Source organism: Solanum verrucosum, unplaced genomic scaffold (genome assembly GCF_900185275.1).
Source record: "Solanum verrucosum unplaced genomic scaffold, falcon-dt-bn FXZP01000017.1, whole genome shotgun sequence".
Lineage (NCBI taxonomy): Eukaryota > Viridiplantae > Streptophyta > Magnoliopsida > Solanales > Solanaceae > Solanum > Solanum verrucosum.
The window spans coordinates 118,814-142,898 of record NW_026020078.1 but is presented as its reverse complement, the minus strand read 5'-3'; the positions used below and the strand labels follow the sequence as shown (position 1 = coordinate 142,898).

At 38.3% G+C, this 24,085-nt stretch overlaps 1 protein-coding gene across 2 annotated transcripts in view; it reads right to left on the bottom strand.

Annotated features, from left to right (window-relative positions):
- Window positions 1-22,602, bottom strand: part of LOC125824206 (uncharacterized) — a 32,275-nt gene extending 9,673 nt beyond the window's left edge. The window contains exons 1-7 of one of the 2 annotated variants that reach the window (XM_049503562.1): window positions 22,386-22,602; window positions 22,237-22,286; window positions 21,712-21,772; window positions 17,611-17,706; window positions 17,359-17,508; window positions 12,307-12,438; window positions 8,412-8,539 (exon numbers count right to left, since the gene is read on the bottom strand). In XM_049503562.1, coding sequence (XP_049359519.1) covers window positions 8,412-8,539; window positions 12,307-12,438; window positions 17,359-17,508; window positions 17,611-17,706; window positions 21,712-21,772; window positions 22,237-22,286; window positions 22,386-22,529 — 761 coding nt within the window. In that variant the 5' untranslated portion in view covers window positions 22,530-22,602. The remainder of the gene's footprint in view (window positions 1-8,411; window positions 8,540-12,306; window positions 12,439-17,358; window positions 17,509-17,610; window positions 17,707-21,711; window positions 21,773-22,236; window positions 22,287-22,385) is intronic. The other variant, XM_049503561.1, reaches the window with a different exon arrangement.
- Between the last annotated feature and the right edge of the window lie 1,483 nt (window positions 22,603-24,085).

Genomic DNA, 24,085 nt, shown 5'->3' with positions numbered 1-24,085 from the left:
ATGTGGTAGTGTTAGCTGATAATTTGAAAATTGATCTCAAACCTCGTTTAACTTTATCATTAACTACGCTTCAATCCCAAGCTAGTCGGGTTTAACTCTTAACAATTCACATATAAGATAAATTGATTCTGAATTTTAACACCCTACCCATAAAGATACCTAGTCTCACATACTGACAAAGGCGGAATCCGATGCTATAGGCACACAACTGAATTGGGTCGATAATTATAGTTCTAAGATCTTTACTCGTATTTCTATTGGCTAATATTTAGACAGCTACAAAAATAAATCTAAGCAGCATGTATTTCTATTGGCTAATATTTTGACAGCTACAAAAATAAATCTAAGCAGCAAGTTACTTAATGCTTCCTACTTTCTTTCTTAACCAAACAACCCACTACCCTGTTTAGCAAGTTACTTAAGTTCTCGAATAAGGGGAATGACCTGATTCCCCTGGTTTGTGAGAACCTCCCCACCTAGAAGCATAAGCTATTACAGAGGATTTTTTACTTATTTATTTATCCCTCACGTGTGTTCTTTTTCTTTTCGGAAACAGTCTCTCTACCTCTACGAGGTAGTGGTAAGGTCTGGTACACTCTACCCTCCCCACTCTACCCTCCCCAGACCCCACTTAGTGGGATTTCACTAGGTATGTTGTTGTTGTGTGTTCTTTCTCTTGTACAAGGAAATAGCATTGAATGACCGGTGGCAATGAAACTCGAATCCAAGAGCTTTGCCTATTCTCAAACCACGATGAATCATGTGAACCATCTCATCTAAAAGTTCACGATATTAGAGATGACAGATTGACAGTTGTATTTTTGTATTTAGGTCTGCAACACTCAACTCCCCCTGTCATTTCATTCCAAATAAAGAGCAAAAGATCAGAACCAAAACTCTGGTCTTCATTCCTAAGTTTATTACCCTTTATACTTTTTCAGAAAAAGTTTACATCCCTTTATCTTCAATTCCAACTAACCACATCCAAGTCGTGCCAATCAAAATGAGTATCAGTGTCAGAATATAAGAGAAGAGTCGGTAGCGCCTAATTCTGACCTGGGATCTGATCACTGATCAGAACCATGAGGGCATAAAACTTAGCAAAAAGGCTCCCAGGCACAGCTCCCAAGGGGAACCTGTCCTAGGTTCTCTCTCTTACTTTGTTTGATCCTTTTCCGGCAACTCCTACCGGAATTAGTTTTTTTTATCATGGGGGTCAAAATTATTTACTTTGTGGTGGAATTTTAATCATACGATCTTTTAGTATGGGTCAGGGTGTGCTTTTTCATTTCCAGTGATAAGTCTTTTGAAATAAATGATATCAGTGAAGGTTCTTTTAGGTGGTTCTTGTTCAAGGAGTTCAGTAGTCGGTTTGTCAGTAAGATTAAGATCGACGAAGTCATTTTAAGATGGGTATGCAGTGTTATGAGATTAGCTTCCAAAGGTGTTGGGGACCTTTATAGAAGATTGGGCAGGCTTAAGGAGGGGGATCTGTTCAGAGTTTATCAGAATTTCAACTCTTATGGGAGATTTCTTCGAGTAGAAACATTGAGGGGCCAAAGAAAATCAGCTATTATCATCCCGGAGATGGATTACAATGTAGGGTGGAGTGATTTAGCTGACAAAATTATCAGATCTTTGGGTGAGCCAGTTAACCCAGCTCTCCGGAAGTTTGTCACCCCAGGGAAATCTTTCATGGATGCTGCAAATATCCAGAAATGGCCAGTCATGAGCTCTCAATCTCATTCTGAATTGGAGAATCTACAGGAATACTTGCAGTGTTGCTTAGTTGGAACCTTCAATGACCCTTTCAGCTCGAGTCCAAATCCAACAGTCATCCATCAGTGGTTCCTGAAAAGGTGGAAGATGACGGCAGGGTTGCGCGTCTTACAGCTCACACATAACCAGATGATGTTCGAGTTTCCATCTAGGCAAGAAGCGGAGAGGATAATAATGGGGGAATGGTTTTGGAATGGGAGAAGATTATCACTTGAGTGGTGGTCTCCAGAATCAGGGACAGATAACTCTAAAAAAGAATTAGTAGCAAATCAGAGGTGGATTAGGGCTTTTGGCATCCCGCTTCACGCATGGTCGGAAAAGTCGCTGAAATTTATCGGGGACTGTTGTGGTGGTTATATCGGTGCAGATGAGGACACAAAGAAGAGAAATCATATTCTCTGGGCTCGGATTTGTATTCCAGCAGTAGCACGAGAACCTCCACACAAAATTATACATGGACAAGGGGAGAGGATTTTCTGCAGGCTTCCAGAATTGATAGGTTCTTAATTTCCGCTGAATGGAATGAATTCTTTGGAGTTGTGAAGCAGGTGGCCCTGCCAAGGGTTCTCTCCGACCACACTCCCTTAGCCCTAGAGAGTGGCGATTGGACTTCTGATCCTTCCTACTTCAAATTCGAGAACATGTGGCTGCAGCATGAAGGTTTTCATGATATGGTCAAAAAATGGTGGCAAGGTTATATAGTAAATGGCTCTCCAGACTTTATACTCTCCCAGAAATTAAAATTTTTGAAGAAAGACCTTGTTACCTGGAACAAGGAGGTCTTTGGTAAGCTAAATTCCAGAATCAGTAAAGCCATGGATGATCTTCTGCTGACAGAACAAGCAACTGAAGGAAGGGTCCGGTCTCAAGTTGAAAAGAACAAAATATTGCAATTACAACTAGAGATTCAACAATTAGCAAAGGCAGAGGAAACCTCTTGGAGACAAAAATTGCGGTGTCTATGGTTAAAAGAGGGGGATAGGAATACAAAATACTTTCAAAGAATAGCCAACTCCCACAGGAGATACAACCACATTGACAGATTGCAGGTAGGAGATGACTTCATTGAAGGAAAAGAGCAGGTGAAAGAGGTAATTCTTGACTTCTACCAAGAGTTATACTCTGAAAACGAATCATGGAGGCCTACTGCTTCTTTTGAGGGCCTGGGCAGTTTGAGTTCTGAAGAGAAGAATGCTTTGGAGCAGGCCTTTGAAGAAGAAGAAATATTGAATGCAATCAACTCATGTGCCCCAGACAAAAGTCCAGGGCCAGATGGCTTCTCTATGGGATTTTATCAGAAGTGCTGGGGAATTATCAAGAAAGATATTTTGGGTGCGCTCAATCACTTTCACAACAATTGCCACATGGTGAAATCTTTTAATGCCTCTTTTATTGCACTTGTCCCTAAAAAGAAAGGTGCGATAGAACTTAAGGATTTTAGGCCTATCAGTCTTATTGGTAGTGTGTACAAAATTTTGGCCAAAGTGCTCTCAGAAAGGCTAAAGAAGGTGATTGGGAATCTAGTCTCTGGTTTTCAGAATGCTTTTGTTCAGGGAAGGCAAATCACTGATGCAACACTTATTGCCAATGAAGTTCTAGATTGGAAGCAGAAAAGTGGTACTCCAGGACTGCTTTTTAAACTTGATATTGAGAAGGCGTTTGATAAATTGAGTTGGTCCTTCCTTATTTCAATCCTAAGGCAAATGGGATTTGGAGAGAGATGGATTCGGTGGATCAAGTATAGCTTCTCCACCATAAAGTATTCTGTACTAGTGAATAGAAGTCCTGTGGGTTTTTTCTCTCCCGGTAGAGGCATCAGACAAGGGGATCCCTTATCACCTTTCCTTTTTATTCTGGCTATGGAGGGTTTGAGTAGGATGTTGGAGAAGGCTAAACAACTTCAATGGATAAAAGGCTTTGAGGTGGGCAATGGTTATGGTCCACCAGTCTCGATCTCACATCTTTTATTTGTTGATGACACCTTGGTTTTCTGTGGAGCTAAGAAATCCCAAGTGCAATATCTTAGCCTCACCCTTATGATCTTTGAAGCATTGTCAGGTCTCCACATCAACATGTCCAAGAGCACTATATACCCTGTAAATGAGGTCCCTGATCTGGAAGATATGGCAGCTATCATGTGTTGCCCTACTGGCTCCTTTCCCACCACTTACTTGGGTATGCCTTTGGGTGCTATGAATAGATCATCTCAAGTTTGGAATGTGATTGTGGAAAAGTTTGAGAGAAGGTTAGCCTCCTGGCAACAACAATACCTCTCTCTAGGGGGGAGATTAACACTCATCAATAGTGTATTGGACAGCATTCCCACCTATTTTATGTCCTTATTCCTTATGCCAGCTAAGGTGAAACAGCGACTTGACAAAATCAGGAGAGACTTTCTCTGGGAAGGCAACAACAAGGACCACAAAATTCACCTTGTTAAATGGGCCAAAGTCACTTTGCCAAAACAATATGGAGGATTGGGGATAAAAGACTTGGCCTTACATAACAAGTGTTTGCTATTGAAGTGGCACTGGAGATACAATCAAGAGGCGGCTGGCTTGTGGAAGGAAGTGATTCAAGCAAAGTATGGTAGTGATAGTCATTGGTGCTCTAATAAAGTCAGTACCTCTTATGGCACGGGGGTCTGGAGAGATATAAGGAAACTGTGGGAAAAATTCTTCAGTGATGCCTCACTTATGGTGGGAAATGGGGAACATATTCAGTTTTGGAAAGATACTTGGCTAGGAGACACTCCTCTAATGAATGTTTTTCCAAGCATTTCCCAGATTGCATCTCATCCAGACTCAACCATCTCGTAGTACAGGGAAGACAATGTGTGGAATCTAATCCTAAGGAGAAATCTTAATGACTGGGAGTTGGAAGAGGTTTTTAGCCTTATGGCCACCATTCAGACTAGTGCAATCAACAGTCAACGCAGGGACAAACTTATCTGGAGACATAGCAGGGATGGATCCTACACAGTTAAAGCATGCTACCTTCAACAAAGCTCCAAGAAGACCGTAATTGATCAATGGCCATGGAAATTAATCTGGAGAACTAAGTTGCCACCTAAAGTTATTTGTTTCAGTTGGATTACTCTAAAAGACTCTTGCTTGACTCAGAATAATCTCATGAGGAGGAAATTCCAAATAGTCAACATATGCTACATGTGCTTGTGCAACTCAGAATCTATTAATCACTTGTTCCTTCATTGCACAGTTGCAACAGGCCTATGGAACATGTTCTTCTCACTTTTTGGACTCACTTGGGTCATGCCAAGATCATTGAGAGAGGCTTTTGTGTGTTGGAGTTCTTGGAAAGTTGGGAAGTCCGTCAAGCATATCTGGTCTTTGGTTCCAGCCTGTATTTTGTGGTGCTTATGGACGGAGAGGAACAAAAGATGCTTTGATGGCACCCCAACTCCCATCTATACCTTTAAAGCAAGATGTTTGATTACTCTTTTTGGTTGGGTTAATCTCTCTCCTGTACTTAGTGTCGATTCTTACCTAGAATTTATCAGCTCCATAGATCTCTGTTGTTAGCTGTTTAGATAGCTTTTTTTGCCTTTTTGGGAGCTGATATTTCTTCCTTTTGTAATCTGTGCATCTGCTTGATGCTTTGTTAATGACATTCTTCTTACTTCATCAAAAAAAAAAAAAAAAAAAAAAAAAAAAAAACCATGAGGGCATAAACTAAATTTTTATTAACAATGAAAACACCATAAATTAGACAAGGAAAAATTGACAAAATGTGGTAGAGACAAGGGAAAATTTCTTCTTTGAATTATATTCCCTTCAATGAAAGACAGGAATGAGGGGACTCAGACAAGGGGACCCTTTGTCCCCTTTCCTGTTTATTTTGGCTATGGTCAGTTGCATGATGAGAATAGCAATTTACAACAATTGGTTAAAGGGTTTCAGAATAAGGGAGGGTGGTCTGGAGATATGTCATCTTCTATATGCAGATAACACCACTATTTTTTGTGAAGCTACAATGGAACAGGTCACTCAGTTAGAGCAATAATGGTGGTATTTGAAGTTGTTTCTGGTCTAAAAGAGAATTGGAGGAAAAGTAGAATTTTCCCCATCAAAGAGGTAACAAATATTCAGTCTTTGGCTAGTTTGCTGGAGTGTGAAGTGGGCAAAGTGCCCACTGTGCATTTGGGCATGCCACTAAGCAGGAAGTATAGAAAGGTCTGAAAAGAGACTAGCACAGTGGAAAGCACAATATTTGTCTTTAGGGGAAGGGTCACACTATTAAACTCAGTGTTGGACTCTTTACCTACATATACGATGTCACCGTTTCCTATTCCTGCCAATGTAGTGAAGAAGCTAAATAGACTAAGAAGAAATTGGGTGGAAAGGTAACAAAGAGAAGACAAGGAGGACTAGGAATAAGAAATCTCAAAATTCAAAACTGTTGTCTTTTGATGATTTGGCTTTGAAGATTCTGTGATGAAGAACCCTTCAGGGTGGCCCAGTGATTTGGGCTTGGGACTTCCATGTTGGAGGTCTCAAGTTTGAAACCCCTTGCCAGCGAAAGCAAGGGGTTGCCTTCTGGGTCGAGCTCGTCGCACCGGGCTTGCCTAGTGCGGGTTACCTCTCCTATGTGGTTTGCGAGCTATTGCATAGGAGCGGGGGTTTTACCCTGTGCGCACCTAAAGGATAGCGGCAGCGGGTTTCCCTTGTCATTAAAAAAAAAAAAAAAAAAAAAAAAAACTGTGATGAAGAAACTTCTCTCTGGAAGGAAGTAATTGTCCACAAGTTTGGTCAAAACAGTCCTTGGTGCTCTAATGAAGTGAATTGCACTTATGGGATGGTACGGTCAAAGCTCCAGGAGAACTCTAGAATCAGAGTGGGCAATGGTAACAATGTTAAGTTCTAGAAGGATAACTGGATAGGGGAAGTGCCACTGCAAGAAAAATTTCCAGATCTCATGTCACTATCTGGCAGTCCTGAGATTACTTTGTCGGAATGCTGGTCTCCCGGGGTTGGGATCTCAACTTCAGAAGGCACTTAAATTACTGGGAGGTGGAAAGAGTAGCTGACTTGCTAAAAGAAGAGGGCACTTCTGGTGGGACAACAATGGAGCCTGACAGACTTAGATGGAGGCACAGTTAAGAAGGAAGTTTAACAGTAAATAAGTTATACAAGAGGGAGAATAGCATTATGGAGGAGGAAGATTGAGAATATGTAGCTCATCTAATAAGTTGTTGGATGAAAAGAGGGGGAAGTACCCCACACCATGCAAAGCGAAGCCTGGTATTTAAGTGGAGAAGGGTAGAGGGGCGGGCCCATTATCCACCGAGTTTAGAAGGCCGTGATTGGTCCAAAGGGCGGGTCACAGACGGATTTCTCGGTTATAAAAAAAAAAAAAAAAAAAAAAAAGAGGGGGAAGTAAAAGTCAGAAAAAATGGTGGAGGATAACACCCTCTTGCACATGGTCGTCAGTCTAGAGGGAGAGAAATGGAAGGTGCTTTGAAGAATGAAGACAAGGTCAGATCAGTTCATGATGTGAAATTGAACTGCCTCGTAACTTTATTTTTTTGGTGTAAAAACTGTATAGAGGAAATAGAGGAGTTAATAGAATTTCTAGGAGCTTTGTAAAGCTAGAGACCTTTTTTGTAACAATTTTTTATGGTGGCCAGCATTCCCAATGCTGAAGAATAAAACAATACTAATTCTCAAAAAAAAAAAAAAGAGGGAATGAAATCAATTCCATTTTCCTTTCAATGGTAAACTTACCCAGAACTGAGGATTAAAAAGAAGGGTGAAGTAGTTTTTCTTTTTTTTGGATGAGTGGGTGAAGTTTCTTCTTTTAACTATTTCTCCTATAGTCTCATACCTGCTTTTATTTCTTTAGGGTAGACTCGTTTAATCTTTATCAAGACATCCTTCATGTTGTTCTCTCTACTTTCTCCTTCTACAATTCTCCCAGTTCACTGAGGGTAGCAGCCCAAAGTACACATAATGAAGTAAGCTCCTCATGAAATTGATGTAACATGGTTATCAGAACGTACTTCAACTAGGGAACTAAAATTAGCTGAAAATTGAACCAGAGCATCAGTTTCATTAGTCACCTGGAAGGAGGTACTTCTGAAAGAACCCACTCAGCTTCCTTAAAAGCCTACATATAGTACATGTCCTGATACTTAGATAACATACTTCCAGCTCTCCAAGACAACACTGCAGCGAGCATGTCTCTTGGTTCAATATAGATCATACACATATATAGATTACATAGAGACCAAAGACTATCTCATTCTGCTATCCTAGGTTACATGGCAGTTAGCATGCCACTACTAGCTATTTGATTTAATGCCCATAAATCAGGCAAAATCTAAAATCTGCTCAACGGTTTACAGTTTCCAAAAAAAAAAATTGATAACCGAGAAATCTGCCTGTGACCCGCCCTTTGGACCAATCAGAACCTTCTAAACTCGGTGGATAATGGGCACGCCCTTCTCCACTTAAATATTGGGCATCGCTTTGCATGGTGTGGGGCTTGAACCTGTGACCTAAGCCACAAATTCTCCACCTTTTGCCACTCAAGCTAGGCCTTGGGGGCTACAGTTTTCAAATTTATAGTGCATCGTTGCTTGAAATGAAAGATGCAAGGAAAAGCAAACTTACCTATTATCGCCAGTAGCACATATACATGTGTATGAACAATGCCTACAGCCGCCATACATGTAGGTATGGTGAAGAAACATGCTTTCTAACTGATATTCTTTCATCCCTACTTTTGTTTTCCTCATAACCTACACAGAAAAATGCAACTGGTAGTAAAAAGATAAAAGAACAGGTGGAGAGTAGATAATATACAAGGACACCCATAGCTAAGAAACACAATAAGAAAGATACTAAAGAAAATTATATTATGGATTGTTGAGAATATAATTAAATAATAAAAGTATGTTTTATCTAATAGCTTAAGCTTTTAGATGAGATGGCCACACACTTTAACATGGATAATCCCCAAAAAATGTTGGAAAGAGTAAGTGATACACTAGATATAAGCTGCATCTACAATAGCCGGATTAACTATACACGGGAGTGTGGAAAACCTTGCTAAAGTAAATATATTACTAATCCTTTCAAGTGCTTTCCCAGCTTTACATAGTATAATTCTTTCATTTATAGGGGAAAGAAATTGGTTTCAAATTTGATCGATATTCTAACATGTAAAATGTTTGACTGCCACCAACCAAGGATACCAATTGAAGCATCACTCTCTTATTAAAGAGCCTACTGACTCAACAACTCAAATGAATCGACGAGAAAACACCCATAGAATACAAACATTTACTCTCTTTTTTCAGGATAAATACAAACATTTATCTCAAGCGGTAAGGTGATAGAAGCAAAGATTTGCTCATTCCTTAAAAGGATTAGAAGATGTTTCTGATTGTTTACCCCTAGTCACCAATGTTGTGTTTGTATTTGTTATTTGGTGGGGTTGAGAGAAAGAGAAGTATAGAATTACAAGAGGATCAATAATCCTGCTGAAAAGACAAATCTCAAAAAGAACGAAAGTCAGAAACCTGTCATGGCGTGCTGACTTGCAAATTAATATATATCAACATTTGACTCTCAGAATCATCAAGAATACACAAGAAATAAAATCCTTGGCAAAAAATGTTGCAAGTTTTCTGTGAACAAAGATGTCTCAATATCCAACTTGACAATTTTCTTTTTATAACTGAGAAATCCCCGAGGGCTAGCTAGCACATAGTTCAAAACATGGTGGATAATGAGCTCAGGGTTGTGAAAGGCGAGCGCCTTATCTTCTTCTGCTGCTGCTGTTGGCACTCAGCAGTGTGCAGTCTGTGTTATTTTTTCATTCTGTCTTTTTAATTTTTGGAGACTACTCATTACTGCAATCTGCCTATATATATATTTTTTTTTTAAATCTAGTCCTTGTATATTTGTATCTGCCCAACTTACTAATTAATATAATATTTATTTGTCCGTAAATAGTGATTTTAATGGCGTCTGATGCTAGCAAAAAGAAGGACATTGGATGGAATTATGGTATGCAAGGACCAACAAAAGATTAAGTTATATGTATGTTTTGTAAAGCTACTTATAATGGTGGTATTACTCGACACAAGGAACATTTGATGGGTGGAAACAAAAATGTAAAACAATGTCCAAGTTGTCCAACGGAAGTTAGGGAAGAAATAAGGGCATATGTGGAAAATAAAGTCGTGAGTAATCCGAAATATCAGATGAGGCAGCAAGAACCTGTGGTTAATATTGATGATGAAGATGATATGGATGAATATGATGAAATGATGACTCCCTCAAAAACTCAAAAGATGTCTTCTAGTGGAAGGACATCATCCACGGGGCGGAACGTGACGAAAGGTCCTCTCAATCTCTATTTTTCACAAAAATCACAACAAAAGGGAGGCTTTGAAAAGAGAGCAGGATTTGATGAAACCAAGAACATTCTAAGGGAATGCGCGGTAAGTGCTTTTGCATTATGGATGTACGATGTAGGGATCCCTTTTAATTTTGTTGATTATAAATCATTTGATAAATTCATTGAGAAAGTAGGACAACATGGTCCCGGAATGAAGCGTACCTTCTATGAAGTAAGAGTTACTCACCTAAAAAAAAGGTGAAGAAAGTGGACAAAATTGTTGATGAGAATAACATGCAATGGAGAAAGTTTGGATGTTCCATTATGATGGACAAATGGACGGCACGAAATGGTAAAATGATCATCAATATTTTGGTGAATTCTCCAATAGGTAGTGCGTTTCTTGGTTCTGTTGATGCTAGCAATGAATTTATCGATTCTACCAAAATGTACAACTTGTTCGAGAACACTATTGAAAGAATCATATTGAAAAATGTTGTACAAGTTGTCACTGATAACGCTAGTGAGAATGTTAAAGTGGGAAGCATGATGATGGGCGCATACACACACATTTATTGGACTCCATGTGCTGCTAATTGCATCAATTTGATGTTTGGTGACATATTCAAGATTAATCCATATTGGAGTGAGCAAATATTAAGTCTAACTTGTAGCTCATCCGGATGTGATCAAAATTGGAGTGTGTTTGAACACGTAAGTAGAACATTTTCTATCCTAATTTCCATATTATATTATTATTAGTATCTATTAATTATTATCTACAATTTATGTGCAGATTCATTCCAAGAAGAGAAATAGGCTTGCACTATCACGTCTCAATGATCTAGTGTACATTAAGTCAATAGAACATTAAAACGTTGTTATGAGGCTCGTGATACCATTAATGCAATTGCCTTGGATAATATTGATGAGTCAAATGAAAGGTTAGTTGGATTCCCCGAAGATCAGGAAGATGAACTAGTATATGAGGAAGGTGATCTTACTTGGGGTACTGTTGCTACGACAATTGGAGCTAACGAGAATATCTATGGTCTTAGGGGAATTTCTTCAAGTTCAAGGGCACTTGACAAGGGCAAAGTAGTACAAACTACATTTACAAGTTCAAGTAGGACTTGGACAGTAATTGATGAAGAATCTGAGGAGGGAGAAAATGAGGAGCAGTATAATGAAATGGATGCTGAATTTCAAGATTTTGAAAATCTTGAAGAAGAATAGACTTTTAGATTTCTGGTATTGTTTGTCAATTGTCTTATGAATTATTGAGTAATTCAAGTTCTGGACTTTCACTATCTACTATCTACTATTAGTTTTTGAATTGAAATATTTGTTAATATGTTATTGTTATTGAGATTTTGGATATTTATATATGCAATTAAATATTTCAAGTCTTTGGTATTAATTGGTGCCTCAATTCAAAAAGGCGAGCCGTCGCGAGGTTGACCCTTGTCGCCTTTCGCTGTCCAAAACACTGAATGGGCCTGCAATTCTACCTTTCTCCATTAAATACTAGGATTTCGTCCACAACAAGGCCTAAACTCATGATATACACCTAACCAACATGTCACGCACTACACTCGAAAAAAAAAGGGTTGATTTAGGCTCCTTCCCTTCTACTGCATAGCCGCACTAGCAAGTACTACGAGTCCTCTGTCCCACGCATCTAACCAGCTCACGGCATAGTAGTTACATTCACTCAATGGAGATGCTTGCCTTTGTTTGGAATGAAGATGGATGAACACCGATGAAATTCGAGCAACACATGGAAGCAGTCACTATACTGGGGGCAAGAGACATGACTGTGACTTAAGAAAAAAGTGGACCAGAAAACGCCTTCTAAACCACCCCATTTATCCAAAAGAGAAGGGAAGGGGCCTATGTATTTGCATGACCCCTGCAGATTTAACCCTATCTATAGCTGGAGCCACTCCCTTAGCGGCTCTACTAAACCAAAGACTTGTGGGCTGTTTTGACAAAATATTTTAAAGTTGCAGGTACCCAATAAGAGAAGTACGAGATATAATTAGGAAAATATGCAGGATCTTATTTTTTTTGAAACTGGTAACTTAAATATGCAGGATATTATAATGAAATTAAGAAGACTAAATGAAATTTCCCATGAAAAAGTAGAACAATACTGACCTCAACATGAGCTTCAGAGCTTATGTCATTGGCATATTGAATGAGAGCAAGCTCTAAGTTGGACTTTATAACACGGCATTCAGTTAGGATAGGGTGCAATGTGTTTAGATCTGTCTGGAACTTCTCAATACCCTGTACAGACCACAGGCATAACAAGTCAACAACCACTGTAGGAGTTTGAACTCCAACTAGAACTGCTTCAGGCATGGATTTCGTTTGAATGTCATCTTTCCAAATTTGAAAAAGCAATTGACAAAAGATATTATTGGACAGGAAAAATGACAAGATAGCTAGACACTATGGATAGCTTCGAACTACCATCATCATTCACTAAATAACTGCTTACAAACAAACATGTAAGAATATGGTACTCATTGTTTATTTATTTTGAAACAGGTAACATATCTTATATGAATAGTAAGATTATCCAAAGACTGTATAATCATCCATGAATACAGGACTGTAAAGAGACCAAACTTACAGCTCCTCTATCATCCACAAGGAGTCTAAAACATCAGATATTGAATCATGATCTTCTACACATGTTCCTTTACACCAAAAATACAAAAGTACCAAACACTTCAACTTTATCTTCTGGATATGACTTGATTTATTGTCAAAGCATCTTTTGTTCCTTTCTTCCCATGTTGTCCACTAAATAGAGGTTGGAATGACCTTCCGTCTCTCCTTCTGGCTTGAGTTGGCACCTTCTCTATTCCAACTTGCTAGAACATCTACAATGTTCCAAGGCATAGCCCAACTTATACCCCTGAAGATGAGAAACATTTTCCACAATTGTAAAGTCACTTTACGGTGCAAAGAAAAAGATGTGGAACAGTCTCCAACTCCTCTCCAGAAAAAAACATCTAGAACAGAAAGGATATCCTCTCTAACTAAGGTTATATATGGTGAGCACTGATCCTCTGGCTAGCAACCAGGTGAAACATGCAACCAAGTAAGGTATTTTCACCTTCCATATCAACTTCCATGGCCACTCTTCAATTTGAAATTTGGAAGTGTTGCACGCTTTGTAAGCAGATTTGACAGTAAAATTACCTTGTCTCTCACTATCCACCTTAAAGAATCTTCAGCAGTAGAAAGATCCTTGAATTGTTCCAAAACTTCTAACAATTCTACTAAAATCTTGATTTCCCAGTCATTAAGTGGTTTCCTGAAAATGAGATTCCACCCGTGAATGCTCCATAGATCAGCTACAGTTACCTCCTAAGGTAAAGAAAGTACAAACATATCTGGGGAACACTGCTACAGAAGTCCTTGGCCTTACCAATTATCCTCCCAAAATAATGTCTTCCTATTATTACCTATTCTGATTGAAGATTTCTCCCTGAGCACTGGCCGAAGATTTTTTATTGATTTCCACAGACTAATTCAATATGAACTACTAAAACATTTTGTAGTCCATCTTCCTTCTCTCCCACACTTGTCTAGAATCATCTCTTCCTAGAGTGTTTTCTCCTCATCTGCAAATTTCCACTACCATTTCATCAGTAAGTTATTATTTGAATCTTAAGGTTCTTGATGTCCAATCCCCCTTTCCTTTTGCTGACTGTAAGAGAGTCCCATTTTACCAGATGAAACCATTTCTTGTTACTGTTTCCTTCCCAGAGGAAGTTTCTTCTGATAGTCTAATTTCTTGTTCACATTGACTGGGACAGGAAATAAGAACATCAAGTGAGTAGGCATGGCATCTAATACAGAGTTTATCAGAATTAGCCGACCCCCACAGACAAATAATTACTCCTCCAATAGATAATTTCTTCTCACACTTCTCCATGATACCATTCTAAATGTCCTTTGACTTGTTTTTGGTTCCCAAAGTCATCCCTGGAAACTCAGCAGGCAGGGCACCAACTTTTCCTCCAAGGATCTGACTAAAGAGTGTAACTGGTTTACCCCATTTACCGGATAAAGAAAACGTTTGGTCCAGTTTATGTGTGAACTAGATATAGCTTCAAAATGATCCTCAGCATTCTCACTTGGTCCCAGTTCACCTCACAGAACACCAATGTGCCATCTGCATACTGTAGGTGTGAAATCTTCAGACCCTTTCAGAAGGGAAGAAACCAGTTGGGTGACCGTAATGATTCACAACTAAAATCATCAGAAGAAAAAAAGTATCAATGAGATATATATAAGGCATTGATCAAGATTCTAGCATCCATGATCAGTAAAAATGTGCTTGTGAGTTGTGACCCCATTGTCATCTCCTCCATACAGAAGGCTATTCTTAAATGAAGTTCCCTAAAGAAAGAACAAGGCTCCCTACGAAATAAGGTGCGTTCCTTGGCTGGTTGTAGAAGGGGCATGTAGGACTTAACACAACCTTCAGAAAAACGGTTTTCAGAATTGTTGCATGTTTGTTGTTTCAGGAGCAATATGAAGACGTCAATCATTTATTTCTCCATTGCGAAGTCACTTCAAAGTTCACAAAGTTGGGGATATGTTCCTCAACACTCTGAAGTTTAAATGGTCTATGCCTAGGTCACGAACTCACGATTGGAACTTTCAGTGCTGGTACAGGAAAGGCACCAACAAAACAAATGATCCCAGAATGTAACAGTTTATATAGCAAAAATAGGATACCATAAAGGATGGTTTTGAACTTTTGTCCCTGCTTAACAAAAAACTTCAAAAAATGACCTCAACTTAGAAAATCTGTTGTGCAAAAACTTTGTTTCTCATCAGACCTAAGTATATTGTAGTATACTCATAAGTTAGTTTTACCTATGAGGCAGAACTTCAGGACATTTCAGTAAGTTACAGAGATTGAAGATAGTACAATGTGTTGCCTATTGGACAAGATTTTTCAGTTGCATTGACTGACTTACTTTTCAAAAAGTAATCATGATTAAATTCAATTGTATCTTTTCAACAGTAATTTAACAACATACAAAGGCGTAGAATATTATTTTGTGTATTATAAGAATGGCTCCTTAATAAAGTGGTGGAACAAGTTGTAAGCAATTGAATAATACAGGTAATTTTTGTCAATATCTCACGACTGTGACTAATTTAACACGATAGGTAGAATGAATAGTACCAAGTGTTGCTCATCATAAATTGTGAACAATTGAGCAACACATGCAACTTTTTCTTTTAAGGCTAAATGTGTGGTCAGTTGAGTAGGTTCACGGTCTCTGACTTACTGGAAAGTTTCAACTCCTGCTTTATAGGCAAAACTAATCTATGCCAACAACTTAGGCCTTATGGGCAACAAAAGTTTTTTCCAACAGATTTTCTTAAGCGGGGTTTGTTTTTAAAGAAGTTTTGTTAGTGGAGCCAAAAGTTCCAGACCACCCCTTATGGAAGTCATACTTGCAAATCACCCTATGGAACAGCATACCCACACATATTTGGTGGACAATTTAGAAGGAATATAACCGCGGGATCTTCGCGGGGAAAAATAAGAAGTTCCTAGTCTCAAGTATGCATTATTTTTACTTGCCATTTGGTGTGACATGTCTGTTGTAAATTACGATGCTAATGCCATGATATTTACATAGCTCGTTACACTGCCTGTAATTTGGAACTTTTTGGCTACAATATGTCCCAGAACCTGGGTTCTATCAACAAAATTACCTTTTGTAGAAGTTTCGCACAAGTAACGGAATTCTCAATAAGGATGACAAAAAAATGACAGGTAGATGTATTTATCCCAATGGTCCCGTATCTTCCTTCTGAGAATCAGACCTTTACCGTCTACTAATTTCAATCATTCGTGGGAGAAATAATGGGAAGCCTGCCCTCATCAGTTCACTAGATATGTCTCCGTCACTAATTGTCGCACAATTGCTTCTTCAGCAAATGCTTAATCGTTTTCTTTCTTTTTGCCCTTATTTAATTCGTTTTCCAGCAAGCCAATTTGTCCTTTTTAGTAAGATAACAGTGTTTAATTTATCCTGTGAAACAGAATGACAAGATCATAACTACAATAATTCTAAATTAAATAAGCAGACTGCAGCGAAGAGAAAATTACTCCCTCTGTCCCACTTTCTGTGAGGCGATTTGACCAGGCATGATCAGCACAGAGATAAGTAGTGTCTTAAGTCTATTGCTAGAACTAGCGGAGTTACATCCAAGTAGTTGTCAGAAACTTAGTTTAACCATGAAAACATCATAGCATAGTTTAAATTTAAATTCTAAAAACTTTTAAAAGTTGCATGAAACATGACCAACAAATGAATTGTGTCACACACCTAGGGATGCCCTAAAATAGGAAAATTGTCGTCATTGGGATGTAAGTAGTGACTGTTAAGAATTCCCACATCGTAAAAGGGATGGGAATTTGGTCTTTTTATATGGACTTGGACAATCCTCCCTTCATAAGCTAGCTTTTGAGGTTGAGTTAGGCCCAAGATCCATCTTTACATGGTATCAGAGCTAGGCCCATCCCATTCTTTGTTCACTGATGTTGGGCCCCCAATATTATAGTGTCCACGCTCCAGTTAACGAGGTCTGAGCGTGCGGGGGAGTGTTCAGACTTCCAATTACGTAAAAGGGATGGGAATTTGGTCTCTTATATGGACTTGGACAATCCTCCCTTCATAAGCTAGCTTTTAAGGTTGAATTAGGCCCAAGATTCCTCTTTACAGTGACCATAAGAAAATTTTTGACAAGCTACAATTTTTTAGATCTCACATTTTACAGAATTCTTGGTATGTCAGTATGGCCCTCAGCCATTCCTAAAAGGTGTAGTAATTACTCTAGCACTACCATATCTGGCTTAACTATGTGAACCAACTGGACAACAACAACAACAACATACCAAGTGAAATCCCATTAAGTTGGGTCTGGGGAGGGTAGAATGTACGCAGACCTTACCACTACCTCGTGGAGGTAGAGAGGCTGTTTCTGAAAGACCCTCAGCTCAACTGGACAAAAACATGGTAAATTTTGTATAATTCTTTGCAATGACTTGGCAAACAATACGATGAGACATAAACCTGAAATTCTGCCGGTTTAGAGAACTTGTGCTATCAGTATTAAGCCCATGCAAGAAGTATATTGGTGTTCATGGGACAAAACATAAACCTGAAATTCTGCTGGTTTAGAATACTTGTTGCTATCAGTATTAAGCCCATGCAAGAGAAATAGTAATGGTGCTCCTGTCGCTTGGTACTGATCAAGCAAAACTTCCTTAATCTCATCAGTATAGAAGACCTGGGTAATTTTGTACTTTTCCTGAAAAAGACCAATAAAGGGTAAATCAAATCCTTGCATTGCCTTAAACACTTGACGAACAGGATCAGCAATGAAATACAAGTTCGAAAAATGAAAAGTTACCTGGAAGTGAGAAGGTGGTTGTATTTCTCCCATCCAAACAGCATAGTCAGCCAGTAACCTAGGAATAAAGAGCATAGATTTCCCACTTGCTATATCCTTCATTAAGAAAGCAATATTCAAGGATGCTTCAAATTTGTAAGCATTAGAAAGTTAGACAATAAGGTTCATCAGCTACTATCTATTAAATTTCCTTACATCAAACATTAATAGACTTGAAGAAAAAGGAAGAATCGCATACTCCCTAGAAGCCTCAACTTGTAAACACATCTTTCACATGGTTTAGAATATTATGCAAAGCTCCTTACACTCATCTTTAGTGTAACAAAACTATATTCTAATCTACCTGGCAAACTTAATATGTATTGATTGTATCCCTTTAATTCTATGGTTTTTTTTTAAATTACCTTGTATTATTTGGACAATTTCCTTAAATGATGAATTCAACTAAGAGCACTTACTCTCGCAAGAGTAATGATGATCAAATCTTTGAGATTCGATATAAAATTCATGCCACACAAGTTAAAAGAAAAAACAACAACAAACAACCCAGTGTAATCCCACAAAGTAGGGTCTATGGAGGGTAGAATGTATGCAGACCTTACCATTACCTTAGAGGTAGAGAGGTTGTTTCCGATAGACTCTTAGCTCAAGAAAAAAAATAGTCCAAAGTAAAATAGGAAGAAATAACGTAAATGAAGACAATAATGGCAAACTCACAAATCAACCTAAACCATAGTCATAACAAGTTAGAATGATAATTAAAATATAAAAATAATAACCACTCAAAGGACAAAGAAACTACAAAAGTAATACTACTAATAGTACGACAAATAGTAAAGAAGAATAAGTGACACAACGCTCAACTAACTAACTAACCTCCTATCCTAATATGTGTCCTCCATAACCTTCTATCTAAGGTCATGTCCTCGGTAAGCTGAAGTTGCTTTATGTCATGTCTAACCACCTCTCCCAATACTTCTTCGACCTACCTCTACCTCTTGAAACCATCCATAGTCAACCTCTCACACCTCTGCACTAGGGCATCATTGCATCTCCTCTGCACGTGTCTGCACCTATACGATGTGTGACATCATCGTCTATCTCCCATTTCCTTGGATAATAGACCCAAGATCTGAAACTTCCTTTTTAAAATGACCTGTGTATCAAGCCCCACTTTTACACCAACCTATGTCGTTACGTCACTAAACTTGCACTCCAAGTACTATGTCTTGGTTCTACTCAACTTGAACCCTTTAGACTCCAAGGTTTGCCTCCAAACCTCCAACTTAGTATTAATTTCGCCTTGAGTCTCGTCAATCAGGACTATGTCATCCGCAAATAAGATACACCAAGGCACCTCACCTTGGATATGTCGCGCAATTCGTCTATCACCAAGGCAAACAAAAATGGGCTAAGAGTTGATACATGATGCAACCCCATCACAACTAGGAAGTACTCCAAGTCACATCCCACAATCCTTACCAGAGTCTTGGATCCATCATACATGTCCTGGATCGCGTTAATGTATGCAATAGGTACACCTTTAGCCTCCAAGCATCTCCATAGAACATCCCAAGGGACTTTGTTGTAAGTCTTTTCCAGGTTGTGAACACTATGTGAATGTCCCTTCTCCCCCTTAACAGCTCCACCTATCTCCTTACAAGGTGAATGGCTTTGTCGTCAAGCACCCCCACATGAATCCGAACTGGTTCAGGGAAATAGACACGTCCCTCCTCACCCTCATCTCCACCACCCTCCCCCAAACTGTCATAGTGTGGCTTAACAGCTTAATAACCCTATAGTTGTTTCAATTTTGGATGTCACCCTTATTTTTGTACAACAGTATCATCACACTCCACCCCCATTCTTCAGGCATCTTCGTCGTCTAAAAAACGACATTAAACAACACAGTAAACCACTCCAAATCTACTCTGCCTACACTCTTCCAAAATTCCACTAGGATCCCATCTGGTCCAATTGCTCTTCCCTTACGTATCTTACGGATAACACCCTCAACCTCCTCAACCTTAATATACCTACAACACCTGAAGTTGAGAGACACAACACCTGAAGTTGAGATGTCTCTCTGAGTGCTCCAACTCCCCCAACATAATGTTTTTGTCCCTCTCTTCATTCATGAGTTAATGAAAGTATGACTGCCACCTCCGTCTAATGAGTGTCTCTTCCACCAAAACCTTGTCGTCCTCATCCTTGATGCACTTCACTTGATCCAGGTTACGAGCCCACTTTTCTCTCACATTGGCAAGCCTGTACAACTTCTTATCCCCGCCTTTGTCCTCTAATTTCACATACATGTGTTCAAAAGTTGTTGTCTTAGCAGTCGTAACGGCTAACTTCGCCTCGTTCTTCACCACTTTATACCTTACCCCATTCGTCCATTATTCCTCCTCATCCTTACGTTCAACCAACTTCGCAAGCGCTACCTTCTTAGGCTCCACCTTCCCTCCAAAATAAATAGAGATAATATATATAACCAAAAGTTCAAATTAAAACAATCAGCATTATATTTTCCACATTTCCAAGCTGGGTCAGATATTTTTATTGGTTGTTAAGATTTAAGAGAACTTATCAGCATTATATTTTAATCACTATTAAAAGAAAAAAAGCAGCAACGTATTTAATCACTGTGAAAAAAAAAATCAGCAAGGCAACAACATTTAAGAAGAAAGGAGAGAAGAAATGGAACAAAAAAATAGAGCTGAATTCGAAGAAAAAAAAAGAGCAGAACTGCAGAATTGAACAACAAAACAGATATGAATTCAAAAAAAAAACAGAGCAGAAGGTGAAAAAAAAATAGGGGAAAGATGAGAATAGAAAAAGAAGAGAAAAAACTGTAGCACTAGCAGCACCAGAAAGAAGAAGAGAAATCACCTGAAGGAAAAGAAGAAGACCAGAAAAACCCTAGCGGAGCAGCTCGAAGAAGCCAAACAAATGTGGGTCTCGCGAAATATTAAATGGGACTCTTTTTTCCCTTAAAATCAACTTTCTAAGACTTAGGAAACATAAAGTAGCACTTCACATAGTTTCTCGCATCAGGGCGCTTCATCTTTCGAAGCAAACGCTTCTCTTCACCTCCACCACGTTAGGTCTTCGGAGTGCAGCAGCCTAGCATTGCTATGCTTCATCACTTAAAGCGGTGAAGCACCAACTTTCCTGAACAATGGATGGACAGATTCACTGAATTCCACAACACTCTTAATCTATTTACTAGGACCTCACAAGAGCAAGATAGAATATGGTAGTTGGGACATATTCATGAAAACAATCTATCACAGAATGAATAATGATAACAACCTTTATGTACATTGACCTTGGAAGCACATATAGAAGGCCAAGATACCCTACAAAGTGGCATGCTTTGTTTGGATGGTAGCCAAGAAGGCATTCCTGGTACAAGACAGTCTACAAAGACAGGACTGCTCTTAATACTCCAAACCAAACAGTGGATAGGAAATAATCCTAGCATAAGCTGCATAACTAATCTCATCATGACTAATGTTAAATTACTAATACACTCTATTCAGTACTATTCTTATACACTCTATCAAACGACCCATGAGTTTCTATTACAAGTTCTACTGTAGAATTTTTGTCTAGATTATAATTTGCCTCACTACCACTGTAACTATGGCATTCACAACCTTTTGTGATTTTAATACAATTCTGTTACCATTTCAAAAAAAAATGATTGCATAAAAGTATTCATTGAGGATGACTAGAGTCAAACAATAAGTAGAATGGAGTGATTGAAGTGCCTTAAACCTCTTTGAAAGAGGAAATTTGATCCTAGAGAAGCCCAAATAATTGAATCTTTAAGTTCATTTCTTAGCCTATACACCTACATTGACATCACAAAAAGCTATCACCTTCACCAAAAAACAAAGAAGAAGTTTTAGCAATGTAATCACTGGAAAGGGAGAATATGAGTCTCCCTATCAATTCAAACAAACATACAATTGAATCTAGACAACGTCAGTTACCAGATCATAAGCTACTTCTCGAACAAGGGATTAGACATTTGAGGACTACCCAAGAATCTTTAGAAAGAAAGAAAAAACTCTTATTTATATCATATCTTACAATAGTTCCATAAAATCCAGGCTCTTCCACTCCAAACAAGTAGGCGAAATAGCTCTCCTGTCTACAAGCAACAGAAGTTAGTACATAGTTCAATTACTCTCCTCATTGAGTAGATAATTGTTAGAATACAGAACATTGAAGCTCATTCTAAGCATGTTACAGAAATTCTATAATGAAATGTAATTGAGAAAATAAACAAGACGAGAGAAAAATTGCAACAGGAATGCATGGATAAATTAAATTATGGTCTGCAATCACTTAGTAATATTTGACATCAATGGTGGTATCCATTTATACAAATCAAATCCGATCAAATTTAGGGGTACTCCAACTACTGTTATTTTCAGTGACGCTGACATCAAGACCAAGAATGGTGAAAGGCCTTATTACGTTCTTCCAGTCATTTGTTAGAAATCACGGTATAACAGAATATAAAATGTCAATTTGTCACGCAATAACTATAGATGCTAAAAATAAGTATAACCATTGGCAAGTGCAGATAAACAGATATATAATTACTTATACCTGAACAATTCTAGGTGATCGGTGCAATGTCGAGTTTGCTCTTCGCCACCCTAATTCAAATTTTGAGTTACGAAACGAGAGAAGTCAGAAGAGAAAGCTGAAGTGAGTGAAGGTTAAGAGGGGAAAAAAATACTGAAAGCACAGAGAACCTGCAGGAGAACAAAGCCTTGGAGAGGACGAGCGCATGAAGTTAGGTGGTCACGCAGAGAGTTGAAGAGCTTCTCTCGATTGAGTGAGTGGAGTTCCATGGGGATCATCGGAGGAGACATAGATGATGGAGAAGAAGAAGCCATTAGAGAGGTTACCACCGATCAGGCCGTGGCCCTAATCGAGGAGTTGGAAATAACAGCAGATTATTCCTTCCAGCTGTTTATAAAATGGCCGTGAGCCGGGAAGTCTTTTTCCATCTGAAAATACATTCAAGGCAAAAGGGTCTAGTAGACCCTTGTACTTGTGTTGGATCGTAAACTGGACCCTTCTACTTATAATTTTGTCAAGTGAACACTTAAACTCAATAAAACATAATATTTTAAATACCTCTGACCATTGACCAAACTTATGTGGCAATAAAATTGCAGAGTTGGAAAAATGCGTGAGATACACACTGATTAAGAGCGTGAATGGATACTTTTCATTGAAATTACACATATAATCGGAAAAAAAATTAGAAAAAGGAAAAACCAAAATATCCCCTTTGTCTTCTCTTATTCTGTGGGAAAAAATTAGGTCACAGCCGCCCATAATTTCCACCAATTTTTTTTGTAATCTCATCCATTTTTAAAAAAAGTACTTATCCTTCAAACATCCCACAACAAACATACAAATTGAAAAGAAAGCTCAAATCATAAATGGATTAATATGAAATCAAAAAGAAACAAATGCTCAAATTCATTTTTTGTTTGAATAGTTCTTTGTGCTGATTTATTTGTCTTCAAATAAAAAACGGGTTACATGATTTGAGCTTTTAATTTGAAGATTTAAATTGAAAACTTCTCTCTAAAATTGAAAGCTCAAATCACAAGACTATACCGACTGAATCGAGAAATTTGATACTCGACTTCAGATCGAGACGACTAAGTCGAATAACTCGGTCTCATAGCTTGAGTTGAATTTTGGAGTGCTCTAGGGAAGAAAAAATCATGGATCGCTTTGCAAGCATTGGGTCATACAAAGGAGAATACAGAGCAATTGGGTCAAGAGGAGGAATCTGTCTTTTCTAGAAAATTGCCAAATGGGAACACCCAATTCTCAAGCTATCATAGCTGCTGGTGAATTTTGAATTTTTGTGCTTCAGAAAGTTTCTGGGTAAGGAAGATGGAGACGGCGGCTGGGGGTGACCTGAGAGAGGAAAAGAAATAACTTTTTTTTACTATTATTTATCTTTTAATGTTTGACGTGTCATTAAAAATGACATGGATTTCAGGTGTAATTTGGTTGTATTGCACGCATCTTGCTCAAATGAAAAAAAGGGTTTAAAATACTGTGTTTTATTGAGTTTAAGTGTTCACTTGACAAAATCATAAGTAGAAGGGTCCAATTTACAATCTGATACAAGTACAAGGGTTCAACAGCCATTTAGCCTACTTTTAATTTAGGCTTAACTCATAAGCAGCCCTTAAAGTTGTTCACATAATTCACTTAGACACTTTAATTAAGATTAGTACCTATTGAACACTTTTACCAATTCATTTTCCGATAATTCATATATACTATCATTGCTTTCTAATTCATAATCTATGTACTCTATCTGCGTATATTTTTCATCGTCTATTATTATTTCTGATATCTATTTTTTCTTTGGATCTTTAGGTAATTTACAATCTCTTGTTTCTATTAGGCATTTTTTGAT